At 32.1% G+C, this 20,571-nt stretch overlaps 1 protein-coding gene across 3 annotated transcripts in view; it reads left to right on the top strand.

The window, feature by feature from the left end:
• Window positions 1-20,571, top strand: part of LOC118179653 (cytoplasmic dynein 1 intermediate chain-like) — a 140,030-nt gene that overhangs the window by 55,077 nt on the left and 64,382 nt on the right. For all 3 annotated transcript variants that reach the window (XM_085815310.1, XM_085815307.1, XM_085815309.1), the window contains 2 exons: window positions 113-238; window positions 960-1,106. In XM_085815310.1, coding sequence (XP_085671436.1) covers window positions 113-238; window positions 960-1,106 — 273 coding nt within the window. The remainder of the gene's footprint in view (window positions 1-112; window positions 239-959; window positions 1,107-20,571) is intronic.

Here is a 20,571-nt window from a genome sequence, read left to right as displayed (position 1 = left end):
TGTTTTAGAATAGATTTTAAATTTTTGGATGCTGAAGTAATGCTATTGCTGTATGATTTAAAAAATACTACATTTTCATTACATTAAACTTTTTTTTTTTTTTTTTTTAAAGTTTCCTGAATTACTATGTGCATCATATAACCAAAATGATGATTCACCCCATCAGCCAGATGGAATATGTTTAATTTGGAATATGAAATTCAAGAAAAATACTCCTGAATACATATTCCATTGCCAGGTATATAATTTTCATAATCAGTGTATATATATATATATATATATTTGTTTTAATAATATTTTCCCCTTCTTTGAACTGCTGAATATTTTGTATGCTTATGAATGGAATGTGTGCATTTAATTAGAAAGAAAAATTATAATCTACAGAGGGAAACGATTTAAAATTGTCATATAAATTGACAGATAAATATCTCAAGATTCTTTTATTATATGTAGAGATTAAAAGGTCTGGCAGGTAAAGAGTTAATTGCACTATTGAACTAGTATCTGAAAAAGTAGGCAATGCTATAATATATTTTCTGGAAGATTCATGTATAGGACAAATTATTGCATTAATTGACAGTTCTTTGGTATTATGAATTCCTCTGCATTATATGCTGGTAAAGTATACCATAGTGTATAGAATTTAATTATTTTACATTACATTTTTGTGTAATTTAATTATTTTGCATTTTTGTGCATTAAAAGTGCTACTAAATGATAATACATAAACATGTAAATTTAGTATTGAATAACTGAATGCAGCTGAGCTGAATAATAATAATTATGCTTGGTTCAGAGTTCAATGCTGAATAGTAGGCCTACTTTTAAATCAAAATGTAATTAATTAAAAGAAGAAGGTTTTATTTAATTAAAAAATTTGTTAAATTTGTTTCAGCATAATTTGTGATTTGTCCTATATTTAATGGTTTTACATGTAGAAAATATTTTGTTTCCTACAGTCACCTGTTACATCTGCTTGTTTTGCAAAGTATCACCCAAATCTAGTCGTAGGGGGAACATATTCTGGTCAGATTGTTTTATGGGACAACAGGAGCAACAAACGAACACCTGTCCAGCGAAGCCCATTGTCTGCAATAGCTCATACTGTAAGGAATGTGTAAATGGATTTTTATATATCTGTGTTCATTTATTCTTATAGTTTACGCTCTTTTAAAAAAAAATTTAAATTGTGTAAATATTATGAAATATAATCTTTTATGCATTTTCCACAGTTCTTGTAGTAAGTATTTAATAAGGATTGTTTATTAATTCTGAAAAATGAAACGCAAAATGTTTAACTACCATTGTTGAAAGCTAACTGGGATATTAAGTTCTAAAGTCTGATGTCATGTTTCTTGAAAAATTTAAGAATCACATGCAAATCGAAGAGCGAAGTATTTAACTTCATATATAACTAAAAATAAAATACTGTGCAAAGTCTGAGATCCGGACGTCCAATACCTGGAATGATCTAATATCCGAACCTTAAAGCCAACAACAGCTTTCTCTTTTTTTTTTTTTAAGGAATTTTTTTTTATGTGTGTTTTATGCATGTGCATTTGATTCCCCCCCCCTCATAATAAATTATGTGGAAAGTCAGATTCCTAATTTCACTTCGGTACTAAATAAAATATCTCGTTACTGAAGAAACAATCATTTTAGCATAAATTTATGTCATCAGTAATTTGGATCCGTAGCTGCTTGGTCTCAAACCGAAACATTCTACAAAGAAACATCGATGATTTTACTCATATTTTATATCCCTGATGCCAACCTGGCAAATCATTATTTATTATATTTTGCTTTCATCACCACATGTTTATCATGCAGCGATGCCTAAACATTTTTTTTTTTTTCTTAATATTAGTAACTGAATAATACAGAGTATGGTAACTTTTTATGTTGACAATTCAATGTGGTAATGATTGCATATTAAACTTAAATGCATTAAGAAATGCTGAGGAGGAAAAATTTAACAATTTTTTTTTTTTTTCATATGCTTAAATAGATTATGCTAATGATACTCATAGGCTAAAAAATTACATTTAGTAAGAATAACTGATTTGCTATTCACATAAACCCAGAACCGGCGGCACAGTTCGTATGGCCACACCGGTCGACAGAATTTAGGGAAGACATTTTATTTATTAATTTTTTTTAGAATTTAGAGAAGTACTGAGCAACAAAATTAAAGGATGACAAAATTTTTAGAATTTAGGGAAAGCACTGGGACCTAGAATTTTGACTGCCAAAAATTCAGAACTCAGGGAGGCACATAGAAGAATTTAGGACCCCCACAGACTGCATCAGGCAGTAAGTTATCTAGCGCTGGCCCGCAATAAGTATATGTGGGAATTTATTTATTTAGAACTCAGATAAGCTTTAAGCATGTGCAAGAATTAAACATAAATATAATAAATAACTAATACAATTCAAGCTTAATTGTCACAGTGTGCCATCGACGGCCGGCGCATCTAGCAATAAGATACTTAGCGTTGGCCCTCGATAAGCCTTAAGTATGTGGGAATTTATTTATTCAGGACTCAGATAAGCCTTAAGCATGTGCAAGAAATAGACATAATTATAATAAATAATACAGTTCAGGCTTATCTTTTGTCACCAATCTCATGATACATAGCCAATAATGTATAGCTGGGCTAAAATTATACTTTACTGATTCCAAGGAATTTCAATTAATATATCAGATTGCTCTATTCCTTAACTTTCTGATTTAATCCAGAAGTTTGAACTTTTGACTATGTTAAAGAAATTTTGTTTCTGGAGCTGCAATAGAATCTGCAAAGTGAAAGCATGCTTCGATCTTCATTAAACAAAAAGTGGAATTGCTGACACAAATGGATAAAGGTATATCCATCTCAAAATTATGTGAGGAGTATGGCATTGGAAAGCGAACTGTACATGGCATAACAGAGAAAGGAACATTACAATGAATAACTGAAAAATTATTCGTTACCTAAATGTAACAATCATGACAAAGAGATTATTGAATGGTTCAGAAAGTGTCGCAGCGAGGGCGTGCCATTGACGGGTTCAGTGCTAGTGGATCAAGCCAAAACACACTACTTGACATTGAAAATGCAACACAAAGAAGGAGTGGTTAGAAAATGATGAAATTTGGAAAAAAGACAGAAAGCAGCAATAAGTGATCTTTATTTCAAAATGATAGTCAGAATACAGAGCAAGAATGGCGTTGGCTCAGTAGGATGTAGGACCACCGCAGACAGCGATGCACGAAGATACACGTCTAGGCATAGAGTCAATAAGATTGCGGGTGGTGTCCTGAGGGATGGGTCTCCATTCCTTTTCAACCATTTGCCACAGTTTGTCTTCTGAACAAGGCAGGGGCAGATTCTGCAAACAGCATCCAATCACATCCCACATGTGTTCGATTGGTGACAGGTCAGGAGAGTGCGGTGGCCAGGGAAGCATCTGTATACCTTGCAGACCATGTTGGCAGATGCGAGCACTGTGTGGTCAGGCATTATACTGCTGAAAAATTGCATTAGGCAGCCCATGAAGGTAGGGGATTGCCACCGGCTGCAGTACATTTTCCAAGTATCGTTGGGCCGTCATAGTGCCCTGAATACAATCTAGAGGTGATCTGGAATCGTAGGCAATAGCGCCCCAAACCATTATGCCATGTCGTCGCGCTGTGGGACGTTCCACAGTTATTGCTGGATTAGATTTGTCTCCATGTCGACGCCACACACTTATGCGGTGACTGTCACTGGATAAACAGAAGCGTGACTCATCTGAGAACGCAATGTTTCGCCATTCTGTCAACCACATCACACCAGTCCGGCACCATTCTAAATGTTGCCGTCTATGCTATCGGGTCAATGGCAGTCTTCTTAATGGACCCCGTGAGTGCAGGCCACATTCAACCAATTGATGGGAAATGGTTTTGGTTGACACAGGAACATCCAGAGTATCTTGCACATGCTGCAGAATCGCAGTACAATTGATTTGTGGGACCACCACAGCTGTCAGCGGATGTGTCGATTTACGGGTGCTGACGTCACTCTGGCTGCACCTGTACCTCTCCTTCTTCCCACATTTCCTTGTTCCAACCATGTTCGCCATAGCCGATGCACCGTGCTGACATCCATGTGGGTATCAGCTGCGATTTGACGTAAAGACCAACCCGCCCTTCTCAGTCTGATCACCATACCCCTCGTAAAATCGTCTATCTGCTGGAAGTGCCTTCATTGATGGCAGCCTGGCATTCTCTCTTATTACATGTATCTTCCGGGACAAAAACCAAGTTTCTTCGATAATTCGTCTCGCAGAAATAACGACACGAATATTGCCCACTCTGCACGTTCCTTCCCTTATATCTTACTTCACGTGCGTCAGAGAGCTGCGCATTTCACATCATTCGCATAACTCAGTGACGTGCGTCTACTCTAAAATTTGCATAAATTTCTAACCACTCCTTCTTGGTGTTGCATTTTCAATGTCGAGCAGTGTATTTCATGAAGAAATGAACTTAGAAACTGAGTTTGCATATTCAGCAGGTTAGTTAACCAAATTAAAAAATCATCATGCAATACTGAAGGCGATACTGATGGTGCTGAAAGTAGTGAAAAGTCATCTCCAGAACGAATTTACAACTCTGATGAAACTAGTCTTTTCTGGAATATGTACTGCAAAATACCTTGGCGACCTCTTCAAAAAAGGCTCCAACTGATGCCGAACATTCCAAAGCAAAGCTAACAATTTTAGCATGCACAAATTCTGCAAAAAACGCACAGTGTCCCCTTTTCGTAATCAGAAAAAAATACACAAACTTGAGCATTTAAAGGAGTAAAGATTTCGCCTGTTATATATCATGCAAATAAAAGAACATGGGTGACCCAATGTTAATGAATGATTTTTTTTTTTTTTTTTTTTTCTTTAACATCATTTCTTACAGAAGGCTTGGGAACATTTGAATTCGGTTGTTTTACCTGACGATGCAAAACTTGTCCTGATTGTAGATGACTGTTCAGCTCGTACTTCACTTGAAATTTTAGTGAAAGATGATGTACCTGTATTAGACTTTCCTCTAAACTTTATGTCCATAATTCAGGCTATGAATATTGGAATAGTACCCATGCTGAAATGCAAATATTTAATTAGCATTTTTAAAATCCATATTACAATTCTTGAATAATATGAAGCCTATTCAAGAATGTTTTGGATGATGAAGATGATAGACGCAAATACGAAGATTTTCAGAAGGTAAAATTTTCCAATTAATGCATTTTGTAAAGAAATATGGAGAAGCGATAATAAATGAAGACGATTTAATAGAAGTTTTTCATCATGATGACAATGCCCCAATCATCAATCAAATAATTCGGCGCATATAATCATTAAGGTTTTGCACACTACTCAATCAAGTAATAGGCTGTGAAATCTGTAGTATGGTTCTAGATCCAGAAAATACCGCCACTGTTAGTGAAGAAAGTGACAGAGAGGTTATTCAAAGCAAATAAATTTTGATTGGCAATTTAGTCAGAATTCTTGGCACAGCAATTACAGGACTTAAGTAATAGAACTTTGTAACTGAACAAGAAATTATGTTTGTCTATAGAATTAAAGAGAAAGTATTAGCACAAAAATTGAAGCCACTTAAACAGCTTACATTGAAAGAAATTTTTAATGAAGTAAACGAATAAATATTAAGATTTTTTTTGTGAATTTTGATAACTTTTAGATCATAAATGCTTCATTATTTCATAAATCTGGATTTCATATTTTTACAGGGTTCGTAGTGGTCCTTATATTTGAAAATAAAATATAAAGGCCCTTTTAGGTGCTTACTTTTTCTTTAAAGCCCTTATTTTTTGTTTTTAGTGCTTATTTTTTGCTTTTAGTGCTTTTTTTTTTTAATGAACGCGCTATTTTTCCCCGTACCAAAGCCGAAACTAAATAAACAACTTTTCTTCCTAATATGGAATGTCAGATGGTGAATCATACTCCCGGAAATAGTTTTTTCCCCTTTCTCTGCATTAACATAACCTTTGGTATGCACGAAGAGTACAGACAGGTGCCGTCGTTCTATTGGTCAAAGAATTGCGAAAGCAATAGAAAATTCCGGTACATTCGGCCTTCTTTTCCTCCCACCCAAATACTACACACGTTTGAATTTCTATCAAGGTCTCAATAATTTGCATTCTCGTTCCACTTGGTCAGTTCATATTCGTGTTTATTATGATCGTTATGCTTATATTATGAGCATATGTATGAATGTTTATAATAACATAATTGCAGTAACTGAAGTATAATAAACTTCCAAAAATGGTTGTGTTTTAACACAGATTAGGTTTCTAAGGAATAATATTCGGAATGGCTTAAATAAAGGGAAAGTAATCGAATAGTCAAAATAATTTCATTTTTTTGGCCAATACATTATACAGTACGAAGATTGGGAGGTTCTCCCCTTTCTCCGCAAAATCACGAATATTGAAACTGTTATAGTTCGCTGCAAAACAAGCAACGGACCTCTTTTTTTTTTTTTTTTTTTTTTGTCACTTTCCAATCTGGATTGAATAGGACTAAAAGTTCTGCTGTCTACCAACCCAAGCAAAGAATGATTCTATTCCGTAAATTTAACGCCGTGTGTTGAAAATTAGAATGAAACTCACCCCAGTTATTTACTTCTTTATTCTTCCAATACCGGCAGCTGTTGATTCCGATTGCGTAATACCACATAGGGAAGAATTACGGCGCACGTATTGCGCAATAATGTTTGCGATATTTTGCAGAGATAATTAATTTTGATGTTCTGTCTGAGATATGAACACTTAAAAGAGTTTTACTGTGCTTGCTAAGCAGAATATTTTTCAGTTCCATTGGTTTATTTTTATATGATGCACATATCGAAATGTCAAAAGCACTTATTTAGCGGAAAAATCTAAAGATCGGCTACAGTCTACCCCCCCCCTCCACTCCTCTTTTTCAAGTTACGCTCGACTGCCCGAATATTCGGCAATATCCAAGTGTGCGGGTTAGTTAAGCTTTTACTGTTAAAAGGATGACTGCACAAAGCAAATTTCTGTCTTATGATTTCAGAAATGTTCCTCTTTTTTACTTAAATTACCTTGCTTGCAATATCTGTTAAGGGAAAACTGATATACAATGAAAATTTAGAAAATGTTCAGAATTTAGATTTAAATTATTTAAATATCAATATGAGTGGGAAAATAAATTGTATTTATTATTAGGTTCCAAGCGAATACGATAAATATGCCTTATTATTATTTATTTCCTCTATTTTGAACTGAAATTTCATCATTGAATCTTGTAATATAGTTTAGTTCTGCATAGTTTTTTTTTCTCTCATTGTAAACTAGTTCTGTAAATTGAACTGTTATTTAAAATTTAAAAAAAAAAAAAAGGTAATTATTTTCCATAGTTGAGGTACTGCTTATTTTCTCTTAATAAATACTGCATTTCTCATATTTTAAATTACAAGTCTAATTTTTAAGGTTATGCAGTTGTGTCTAATGTAATTAGACAGGTGCTTATTTTTTTTTTTTTTTTTTTTTTCTGAAAATGTGCTTGAAAAGTGCTTATTTTTTTAACTAAAATGTGGCTTTGAACCCTGTTTTTAATTTTATAATTTCTGCATGCCATCAAATTGATTTTAACTGATGATCTAATATCCGGAATCGCCGGACTTCATACTGTACTGGTTTAGGAAGAAGTTTGTGGTGTTAATAAATCAAGTGATAAGCATTAATATGCAAACTGTTACACAAAAGTTTTACTGTGCATATTTTTCAAAAAAAGAAGATCTTATTCACCAAATTTTATAAAATTTATATTCCAGAAAACTATGGCAGGTGATTACTGGTACATAGGCAGCCCATAACATTGTCTTCTTAAATGAAAAATGACAATTTATGTTATTTTTAGTCCAGTGAATTTTTGTATGACAATTAGATAATGATTCTAAAATAATAAACTACATATGAGTATTATTAATAAATTTTTTGTACTTGGGAGCTAATATATTTTTTTGTGCTTGGGGGAAACTATTTGTGAAAGTGTTTTTGGCATACCGGTTATATCAAAATTATAAATAAAAGGATGTTATACACTAGTAAATCACACAGGAAGATGTTGTATGGTGTTAAATTAGAAAATCACCTTTGAATTATCCTAATTCATTGTCTACAAAAGTAATGAAAATTTATTTTAGGCTCCAAAAAAAAAAAAAAAAAAAAAAAATGAAAATTCCTAAAATTAAAAATAGAATATATTAGGGAATTTGCGTCATGTCAGAGTCATTGCATTTTTTAGAATGAGTGTAAACTTTTACTAATTATAATTTTGGAGACTGAGGTACATAAAAAAAAAAAAACTTAGTTTCACAATTCGCAGCGCGCAATGAATTGGAAGTTGATCTGTCAGCACTATCCTTATCTTCAGAGCAGATGTTTTTATTTTATTTGGCTTATAATTCCTTACTAAATGTAGTATTTCATCTCGATGTACTCCGTCTTTGATATGATTTAAATCAAATTCCTCGTCATTATAATTCGCTTCCAATAGCGAAGAAAGTAACAGAGGCTATTGAAAACAAAAACATTTCGATTGACAAATTAGTCGGTATTCTCGACACAGCAATTATAGGACTTGAACAGCGGAACTTTGTAAATGAACAAGAAATTATGTCTGTTTATAGAATTAAAGAGAATGTATTATCACATAAAACGAAGCAACTTAAACAACTTACATTGAAAGTATTGTTTAATAAAGTAAACAATAAATATTAAGCTTTTTTTTTGGTAAATTTTGATACCCTTTAGATCATAATTGTTCTTTGTTTCATAAATTACAGTTTCATATTTTTAATTTTATAATTTCTGTATGCCACCTTACCAGATTTAAACTGATGATCTATAATCTGGAAAAATCGATAATCCAGAATCGCCGAAGTCCCGACGAGTCCGGATTAACGACTTTTGACTGTAGTTCGTAAAGGAAACAACTTTGATGTAGCCTCTGAATAGTATTTTTTTTTTTTTTTTTTTACAGATAAAGAGAAGACTGTCAGAATAGTTCAGGCAGAACTGTATATATTCTCTGTTTTTTTAAGTAAACAAAACTAAATACTTAAATATTTCCACTGAAATTTTATTTTTTTTTTTAATTCCCCCCCCCCCCCACACGTTGAGCGCGCCGCCAAATTTGCTGTCCTTTCCGTTCAGCCGGGAGCGGCTAAGCCGTATTTTTGTTTAGAATGTTTCAATACATTTCATTAAAACTAAATTTTATCACATTTCATTGAGACTATATTTATTTTTTAACTTTAATACTGTCGGTCCCACAGACTGATGCCAGCCAAACGAAAATTCCAGGGACCGACGCCAGCCACATGGAAAGTTCACTGCCGGTCCCCAGGGACTGCCGCCGCGCTCAATGTGTTAAATAATACTAGGTCTTTTGGAGAAATGTAGTTCCTTTTGTGCTATTTGTACAGTTCCATTGTCATATAGATATCATTACAAATATTACAAAATGCTAAATTATTAAGTTTAACCCATTAATGAGCCTGCCCCTTGGAACGAAATGCTTTGAAAATGGCCGTGTTGTCAGTCAACAAACCCTTCCAAAAAAGATTGCTTTCGTTTTCTGAAATCTCTCTAAGATGGCCAAGCCTAGGGCAGTATGTTTGCTTCCCCTTAGTGTGATGGATAAGCCATAAAATTGCCTCTCCTATATTGAATGGCAAGAAGTACTTGTTGCATTTAGTTTCGTCTCTCCTCTTTCTTTGTACTTGTAGTTTGTGGACTTGTTTCTTTTAATATGTAACGTCCAAATTTTCCAAATCTTTTTAGGATTTTAGCTTCCAAGCTTGTAAATTTTCAATTATTCGACATGTTTTATTGGGCAGCAATTTATTTAGTTTTAGTAGGCCAATTTATTTTGGGAAATTAAATTTTAATCCATTCTTTTACCAACTCAGTTTTTAATAATATAAGTCCATATATATTTACGATGAGAGTGCAATATTTATCAGAAATTTTTGGAAAATTTGGCATACATATTTATATTTTAGTGTTGAATTTTTCCACAAGTTGTTCGTTAACAGTCAAGCTTATCCTCGTGAACGCTTGATCTTTTGAGCATGGAATTGGCGAGCTATAATCTTTCTAATGTTTTTCGGGATTTTATAGCAATTTCTTGAATTTTGGCGGTTTTCTACAAATATTTCGGTTAAGTTTAGCTATTAAACTGTTGCTACTAATGTGGAATTTAAAACCAAAAACGTATTCCTTCGTTGATTTGAGAGATCCCATTTCGAATTTAAACGGAAGTTTAAATGAATTTGATACAATCTTACCACAGACTAGAAAGAATTATTTCTTCTTTGTTGGATGGATTTTCTCACTTTTCCGCATTTTATACATTAAATGCATAAAGCAGACACGCACAAAAATCCCTTTTGATTCTTACAGTTTCAGTTAAGTGAATTGCAAAATATATATATATTTTAACTTTCAAAATGTATTTGCTCATTTATGCATAAATTTAAAATCGTGGGACTTCCACTTACAAATTATATGACTAAATTGCACTGTTTAAGCTAATAACGGAAATTATAGTACTGAAATGACATAGAATATAAGAATAATTATAGTCAATTTATATAAATTTCTATTCTATTGTAGTCTATTTAAATAAATTTATATTTTCATTTAAAATTTGTCATTATTAGCACCTCTCACAGTTTCATGCAATCATAGGATTTTTCGAATTCTATTAGGTCCTTAACATAATTTCAAGGCCTAATAGAAAAGTGATAATATGGAAAGACTATGTCATAAGTACCAATCGTGAAATATTTCTAATTAAATAATTAAATGAAAATAAATACATAATACCAGCCGCTTTTTCATTTATTTTTAGTCATATAACAACAGATAAACAAGAATACTATAACATCTAAGAATTATTTAGTAAATTATTTTGCTAATTTTATATGAATGAGGAAACATGGTAAAAATGTTTTAATGATTGAATTCACCGTTAAAAATCAAACAAACCCCAAAATTCCTTCTTCCCAAAACTGCGTAAAATGTTTTGATTAAATATGATTTAAATGAGTTTTCCAATTCTGTTTTGAGTGATATAAATTAGGATATAAATATTATTAAATTAGGATATAAATTATTATTAGTATTAGTTTTTATATTATAACTTAGCAGAATATCGTTCACCATTAAAAATTATATCTAAATTAAATTTTGTAAAAGAATAAAAAATATAATTAACTGTTCCATTTTGTCCTTTATGCATCTCTTTATATAAAAATGGAATCTGGCTAGGGAATTTACGACTTGTATATGAACTAAAAATTGGTATCTTGACAAAACTTGTCAGAGCATAAAAAGCGTATATTCTGTGATACAGTCAAAAGTCGTTAATCTGGACTCGTCGGGACTTCGGCGATTCCGTATTATCAATTTTTCCGGATTATAGATCACTAGTTTAAATCTGGTAAGATGGCATGCAGAAATTATAAAAATAAAAATATGAAACCGTAATTTATGAAATAAAGAACAATTTTTAATCTAAAGGGTATCAAAATTTACAAAAAAAGCTTAATATTTATTTGTTTATTTTATTAAACATTTCTTTTAATATAAATTGTTTAAGTTGCTTCATTTCTTATACTAATATTTTCTCTTCAATTCTATAGACAGACATAATTTCTTGTTCAGTTACAAAGGTTCGCTGTTTAGGTCCTATAATTGCTGTGTCAAGAATACCGACTAATTTGTCAATCGAAATGTTTTCGTTTTCAATAACCTCTGTGTCACTTTCTTCGCTATCGGAAGCGAATTATAATGACGAGGAATTTGATTTAAATCATATCAAAGACGGAGTACATCGAGATGAAATACTACATTTAGTAAGGAATTATAAGCCAAATAAAATCAAAACATCTGCCCTGAAGATAAGGATAGTACTGACAGATCAACTTCTAATCCATTGCGCGCTGCGGCGTGAAATTGATAAACAGATTTTGGAATGGTTAGGTAAGCAAAGTATATGCCTTTATCCATTTTTTGCAGCAATTCCACTTTTTGTTTAATGGACTTCAAAACATACTTTCGCTTTGTAGATCCTTTACATACTAGTAAATATATATCAGAAATTCTATTTGACATAATCGAAAGTTCAAGCTTACTTTTATAAAATTGCTCTAACAGTCTGCAAAAAATAATAAGCCGGATCCAATTCGAAGATTAAGGAACAATGCAATCTGCAACATTAACTGAACTAGATAATCTTAGCTTAGCTTATACCGTCTGTTATACATTAAATGTGCATTCGTAAACGTATTTTGTGCATGCGCACATGCATATTCGCAGCCATAAAGGTCAATGCGACGCATGCGCAGAAAGTTTGTAGCTTTGAGGTCCGGATTATAGATCATTCCAAATTATGGGTGTCCGAATTAACGACTTTTGACTGTATTAGTGTATTAATCATACTTCTGTATACGTAAATGCAGTTTATAATTACCAGCATAAGTATCATAATGGATTTTATTAAAACAACGAAAATTGAATGCATGATCCTAGCATTATCAAACTACGGCTCTTTATCCCATTAAGTATTGCTTGGGTCGTAACCAACACGAGTTTTATTTTTGAAATATTATTCCAAATAAAACAGGAAGCATTAAGCAATATGCATTTTAAACAGTTTTACTTTTTTATATGCATAGAAATGTTAACTAGCTTTAAATTGTATTTCATTTCTGAAACTTCTGCGGTAGTATTTTTAGAAGAGATCAAGGACTTTAAAGAACAAGTACATTTTAGTAATATGCCACGTTAATGATATAGTTTAAATGCTATTGAACAGCTGTATGATTTGTAACTGGCACTGGAAGACGCAAAATTAATCTGATGATTTAATCTTCATTTAATTAATTAATAGAGAATGATACAGGGTGAGCTGCTGGTCAGCATGTTAGTTACATACGAAAGCTAAGCTACTTTCTTTCTTCCCACCGACAGTGAGGCAGCCAACCCATTGGGGCAGTTAGCATAGGCAAAGTACTATTTGCTTGTACAAAAACTGTACTTAAAGCTTAAGCCTATTTTAAATAAATTTTGTATACTGAATACAGCTCCCCCGAACAGCGCTGTTTTCTATCTTATTTGTTTTAGATTTCAGATTAAAGGAAAGTAATCAGTTCTGCTTCTCAGAGACGGGATTCCTGCCTTTTTGTTTTTCATGGTTTTCTACATGTGTAACACAGTTTCCCACTGAAAGGGCTCCACGAAGGCCCATAGCTCTCGTAAGCTTTGTTATATTTAAATAACCCTAACCCTCATACTACGACAACTATCACACTAAATTAGGGTAGAAGATTTTGAAAGAAGATTTTAAATAAGACTCCGGATCTCCACTGGCAGAGCATCTAAAATCGCTAAGCACAGCTAGCTTGACACGGGCTCAAATCCTGGCCAACGAGCTGGTTGCATGGAAGTTTTCTTGCCTTTTCTTACAAGTGGAACGAGAATATAAGTCAGATCCTCTTAGAAAGTTTCCTTCCTCTTGGGCAGATAAACAATTGCGTGCTTAGCCATAATTCAAATACATTAAACCTGTCTGTATTGACAGCTATCATTCTATCTTTGTAAAGAAATATTAAGGTAAAAACATGTAAATATCAAATTTGCTTTAGACTGCAAATATTTTTAAGCAATTGACATTTTAAGCAGCAGAGCTTTTTAGTGGACTCATGAACAACTGAAAATTGCAGCCCAGCTGGTATAGTAGTAGCATCGCTAACTGCCGTATCGAAGGGTCCGGCTCGAATCCCGGAGAAGGATGAATGTTTGTGAATGTATAGTGTCCGCGCAGCATGGGGGCACTCTAAATATGCAACGAGCCGAAAGTCCTCTCGAGAGGTTGTGGTAGGGCACAACTGAAAATTAAGAAAAAAGAACCTAAAATCAGTACCGATTACTAAAGCAATCTAGCAAAACCTTTCCATCGGGCAATAAATTCTACTCATATAAGAACAGTTGTATTTTTATAGTATTTATCAAGTTAAATTTATGAGAACCTACTCAAAGTTTGGTTTTTCAGAGCCTTCGAGATTCATCAGAATGGTGATAAGATCATTAAGTGTGGGAGAGGCAAAAATATGTTTTAAATGAAATAATTGCTGCAAAATGCACAAAGTATAAGTAGTTATATAAATAATTAAAAATATGCGAAATTTCTTCTGATGACCTCTTTCAAACAGCATAATATTTCTGCAAAGAAGTAGCACATATTTAGTTCACTCATGGTATTTGGGGCTATGAACAAATGGTTGTCTTTATGAACAGAAGATTTTTATACTACTTCCTGATAAGCTGTTGAGTTCAAATTTTGTAAACATATTGACTGCGGATGATAATACAATATGGTAAAACAAATTTTATAAAATTCCATTAAATTTTTTTAAATTAAATTTTTTTTTAATTTAATGTTGACACGATTTTTGCACATATTTTCATTTGCAAGACAAACTACAAATGTCAAAACTTTAACGTTTGCACTGACGTAAAATATTCTCCCATTGCCAGTTTTCACTTTGATGGCAGAAACAGACCAAAATGTCTCACAAAAGTTTTCACTTTTGTCCTCAAAATGGGCTTGCCTCCAAGACTCAGGGTGTCTCAAAATGGTTTTGCCTCCAAAAACATTTCTTCCCCCTATTCGTTTTCCGTCTGTTAAGCATTCAAGATGATAGAGTTGTAAAACTGAAGCGTATTCAAAGCTTAGATCCTCCTAATTTTGCCCTTGGGTTATTTGGGGCAAAGATGAACCATAAAGCCTTCAACTTGTGTTCCGTAAAAACATTACCCCGTGTCCCTGACTTATTCTATGACTGAGGTGTTTGTATGAAGCAAAAATTAAGGATTAGAGTTTCTACGACATTTCAGCAAGAAAGCCTTTCCTATTAATCTAGATATTACAATATAAAGCAATAAATGTTTATATGGAACCCTACAATAATATTTAATTTTCATGTTATGCTTCTTATAACCACATTTATGAATACAGAAGTCTATTATACAATTATAGTTCCATTAAATATTTGAAATTAATTTCTGTAGAGATTTTTGTGGAAATTAAACTATATATTTAAAAATGTTTCCTGCGAACTGATTGGGTGTGTAAAGTATTATTAAGTTGGGTCAGAAATAAAATAAAGGCACTTATTTCTGTTACAACTAAAATTATTATACTTATTACTATTGTTCTATTTAATTTATCAAGTAATATAAACATATCCCCTTTCTTTCATGATTAGTAATATTGTGAATTTTTGTTATAAGAATGAAATACTTTGCTTCATCTTAAAATCGTTCAGTCTTTGATTCATGCCTAACTGCTTCAAAAGAAATGCACAATATTGTCATTCAGGTTGAATAATTGTTAAAAATTTCACAAATGTCAAATTTATTAATACTACCTTTAAAAATTAGAACTGTGTTTTTACTTTCACAAGGATTGCTGAGGTACTTGTCTATGAAAATTTAGTGAATTATCACAGTTTTAATTCATAAACTTAAAATTTTAACTAAAAATTTAATATTCTATAATGTTAGAATTATTTATTTTAAAGCAAGCTTTCTTGTTACAAAATAAAATGTTATATTATTAACAACTTTTAATTAGCAAGTAATCTTAATGCCATCATGTAAATATTTCAGTGTCAGTTGCTGTATAAATTTGAATGAAATGATCAAAACATTTGAATGAAAAGATTTTCGAGTTTCTTTCCCTACTACTATAAGTTAATATACAACTTTAATGTACATTATAAATGATATTTCTGTTTGAAAAACTAGTGACAGTAAACTTCTAGAAACTAGACACTATGTTTTAATGTTACATGCAGCATGTTTAATGTTACATGCAAACTTCTTTCCATCACATTCACGAAATATTAAATTTTGAATGTTCCAGAAAAAATTAATATGGAAACATTCTGCACTTATGATAGAGAGAAGCTTATTGTCCGCTTCCAGTTTCAGTTCACAGATATGAAAACTGTCTAACACATAAATAAATAGTGGAAAAAATACAAATTCACGTAGATTTTATTTAAAGTAACATCAATTGATTGATATGTATTTTTTGCATTGAAGAGAGGGGAGAAAAAAGAAAACTGCAGTTTTTGACACCATTAGGAGTCATACATTAAAGAGATTCTTCTGTCTAGTAGAAAAGGTTATGCTATTAGAATATGACAGAGTAGATGAGGGCTATTTGCATAAGTTGAGAAATGCTTTCGTGAACGATTTTCGTAGGAAAACTGACTCGTATTCGCATTCCACAGGTGGAAAACCACGAAAACGAATCATGCGCTCAACATTTTCGCCTGGGATGGAATATTGGTTGAACTACCAGTATTCCGCTGCCAAAGGTAGGACCTTTACACTTACAAAGAGCCTTTTGCTTAAGAACTGTTTATCACCTCTTTCCTTTCCCGGTGTTAGGTTTTTGTCATTATTAGGGGACGTTGTTTACTGTTGTTTGATTTCAATGAATAAAGGTAAAGCAGACAAAGCCTCTCAACCTGAAAGATAAAATGCCTTCAGGTAGGACTTATAGGAAACTGGTTCGCATTCGTATCATGCATCAGGTAATTTCATGCATATGAATTTTGTTTATGTTTCTTTCATTTAGCTCAAAACATATGAGTACTCTCTATTTTAAGAAAAGAATGTTTTGGGTAAGTACGTTATAAGGTTAAATTCCTTGTATTAATGTTACACATGGAGGGAAAATCACGAAAAGATCCGTACAGTTAGCTCGTTCATCAATATTCAGAGCCAGGTTTAACTACTATGGTTCAATGACCTTAATCACTTGTGTTCTAATGAGTTTCATGAGCTTTTTTGTTGATCAGGCTAATTTATGTCGAAATCGCACAAAATTTAAAAAAGTGCTTTCTGATGAAATATTCCAGTAATTTTGATTTATCAGAAATTTTGAAATGTGTCAGGTTTCTGGAGTATGTGTACATGTGAGCATATAACATTTAAATTTAGTCAGCTAGCATATCTTTAATGATACATTGAGTAATCTTCAGTGCTATGTAATTAATTCCCTAAGTATGTGAAACTTAAATTAGGAATTATAGCAAATCATTCCATAGAAATATGCTATGCCTGTATTAGTCTAGAAAGGATCAATTATGCGTAAATATTGCAGTAGGCATGTCAAGTAACAATTTGTCAGCAGTATAGATATCATTAATTTAAAGGAGATAATACGATATGTGTGCCTTTTGTTTTAGCATAGTTTTGCTCCCGTTACTTTTAAGCTAAACATATCACTTGAAATAAATTTCTTTCTAAAATCAAAGGGATATTATTAACAATTCTTCTTTTTAAATATAAAGGTTATACTTAAATTTGACATTCTAATAAATATTTTATCTTAACTTTCTGAAAAATTGAATTTCTTTTAAAGTTTATAAAAATGAATTAAATCCTAATTTTTTAAAGTCTTATGATAATAAAATTTTAGAATCATCAGTTTGTATATCCGTATATATTATAGAAAGTATCTCACTCTTTTTTGAGGCTCTTGTGATGTAGTAGGTTGGACTAGCAGTCGGAAGGTCTGCAGCTCGTATCCATGCGAAAGCATAGAGGATTTTTCGTATTTTCTCCTCGGAAAAACGGAATGTATGGAAACGTGATAGACGATAATTCGTGAACACATGAATTAGGACGACAGAGTCTCGTGCTTCTTCTCTTTCGCCCTATGAGAGGGAAAAAATAAGGAATTATGCCATTCTCCCTATCTTACTACAAATGGATGTTCTTCCAATTAGAATTTGGAAGACTTTGTTGTTAGAAGAATAATGACAGCACTGCTGAATTTTCGCATTTCTTGCTTCGAAAAAAATCCAAGGTCCGCCTATTATTCCGCCTTTCGCAAATTTTTCAAATTTCCTTTTTCTGGTATCGCTTTTCCATTACAGTATGTTGATAGGTGAAACAACCCCGTAAAACTTTTTTTTACATAATTTACGTTCAAGTTACTTTAAAACACAGTTTTCGGAATTAAACTTCCTACATATGGGTTCCTTCTTTTTTGATACTTCTAGTAAATTTATATTAGGAGTTAATATAATCAATATTTCTTTAGTAAATAAATTATTATTATCTTACTTTGCGCAAGTATTAGAAAAACTTGTTTTCGAGCTAAGTGAATTTTAGATCATTCAACATATATATATATATACCGCATTTTATAATTTCATTACACAAAAGTTTTATATCTTAGAGAGTATATCTTTTCTAGTAGATTTCATATTGCTTGAATTTTGAGGGAAAAGGAAAGTCAAGATTTCTACAAATAAATTTTTTTTTAAAAATGTACTTTCCTCCATTCAGTGCTGTATCTCATTACTGACGAATTAACACCTATAGATATGCTGTTTTCTCCCGAAGGTTCGGTCTTTGTGTAAACGATTAGGAAAATCAGAAAAGCAATAAAATAATTTTTTGCTCGTGAATTGGCATCTTCAAGAAGCATTGACTCCCAGTGAGTAAATGCGACCATCTTGGAAGATGTATTTTAGCATAAAATGGTTTGCAAATCCAAATAACATTAATTTAGAGAAATTTTTATGGATGCAATATATAATTCTTAGATATAAGTATAAAAGTAAGTAAAAGGGGGTGAAGGAGAGTGTTTTTCGCTACTTTTAATTTTTAGAATAGGGCCCCAAACATATTATTGTGTACCCTGTATTTAGATTTGCTAACTTTACTAAAGCATGTGATATCTATCTTCTAAGATAGAAATAGTCCACTTCCGGCGAACTTTCTAAGGAAAGATTACATGTATTTAGGTTTACATATAGAGAAATATCATGAAAATTCCATGCAGCTGATCTATTCCGTCGCTGAAAATAGAAGCCTACAAGAATTGATAGTGTTGTGTTGCTTCAGCGACTATATTTCTCACTTTGATTTTGGAATTAAAAGTATAATTACAAAGATCTCCACTAGAGATCATAATTCATTATTTTTTTCACACATATAAAATCTGGTTAAATATGTTTCCTTGTTAATAAATTACATAATTTTTTTTTTCAATAATTCCTGATATTTTAAAGGAAAATTTTCATTTTTTTTTTTTTTTTTTTTTTTCCCCTTGTAGCAGGTTTAAATAATCGTTGATTGAAACCACACTAATTTTAACTGACAATCAGAAAATGACACAAAAGACGTGAACACTTTCATAATTATATTACTCATTAGCATTTAAAAAAACTTAACTTGGGTTGAAGATTATCTCAGAAGAGTTTTTTTTAATTTTTTAATTTAGATGTCATTCAGTCTGGTTATACTATAACCATATCAGTGGCCGTTAAGACCACTAAATATTAGTTGTTGGATTTGGATTCAAACTCAGACGAACAAATGCGATGGCTGTGTGATATTTTCCCATGTATAACATGAGTATGAGCTATTCGTTAGAAAGTCCTCTATGAAGGCAGCTTTTTCCTTAAAAGCAGATGGTCTTCGTTTGTTTTGCTGTATTCAAATAATCCTAGCCTTCAAGCTATGACACCTGTCACTCTAAATCAAGGTGAAAGTTTTTTAAACAAGATTTTTAAATTGGGTTGAGGGGGGTTCCAGTGGCCAATCGCTAAAACTGCTGAATACTGGTAATTCGACATGGGTTAAAATCCTGACGAACGCGCTTGTTATATGAAAGCTTTCCAGGGTTTTTCTACGTTCAGTGTGGATGAGATCTAGTTCTTCTTAGAAATTCCCTCCATGATAGTTTCAGTCCTCTTGCGCAGAATCCAAATCCATTAAATTTTCTTTATTAAATACAATTATAATTCTTTCTTTTTTAGAAAAATTGCAGGGGAAAAAACTGTAAACATCAAATCGAGTGCGATTACGAATATTTTAAAATAGTTAAAATTTTGAGAGGGAAAGCTTTTTTAATACGTTCATAAGCAACTGAAAATTAGGGGAAGAAAAAAGTGTTAAATTGGCATAAAACTTTGTCCATTTCTACACAATCTATATAAATGTGTTTTCAAAAACTTCTGCTGAAATATGAAGAGTTGCATTTGTAAAGCATTTATTAGTGAGATCTGTAATTATATACTCAGCTTTTAGTTTTCAAACCCTTCCAGTCATCAGAATAAAGTCATAAAGCAGAAGGGGGTGGAAAAGGAATTTTAAAGAAAAGATTATTTTTACAAAATGACTGAAATTTTCCTGAGCTAGTATAAGTAATTATGTAACTCAAATAATTAAATGTTTGCGAAAATTGTGTTGACCTCTCTCAGTCTTACCCCTATTTCTGTATAGATATAGAACATAATTAAATATTGATAATGAGTATCATAGATAGTGGAGGATATAGAATGAGCATCACAATATATAATTGTGTTTGTCGCAAAAGCAGCCTCTTTGATAAATGAACATAACTGTAGCGTATGAATGCCACATACGTGCTTTATAATACCAAGAATGTTATAAAAATGAT

Source organism: Stegodyphus dumicola, chromosome 4 (assembly GCF_044657685.1).
Source record: "Stegodyphus dumicola isolate Sdum_Otavi_A_Nest chromosome 4, ASM4465768v1".
Taxonomy (NCBI): domain Eukaryota; kingdom Metazoa; phylum Arthropoda; class Arachnida; order Araneae; family Eresidae; genus Stegodyphus; species Stegodyphus dumicola.
Note: the sequence above shows the minus strand (reverse complement) of the source record. Positions and strands in the feature narration are given on the sequence as shown.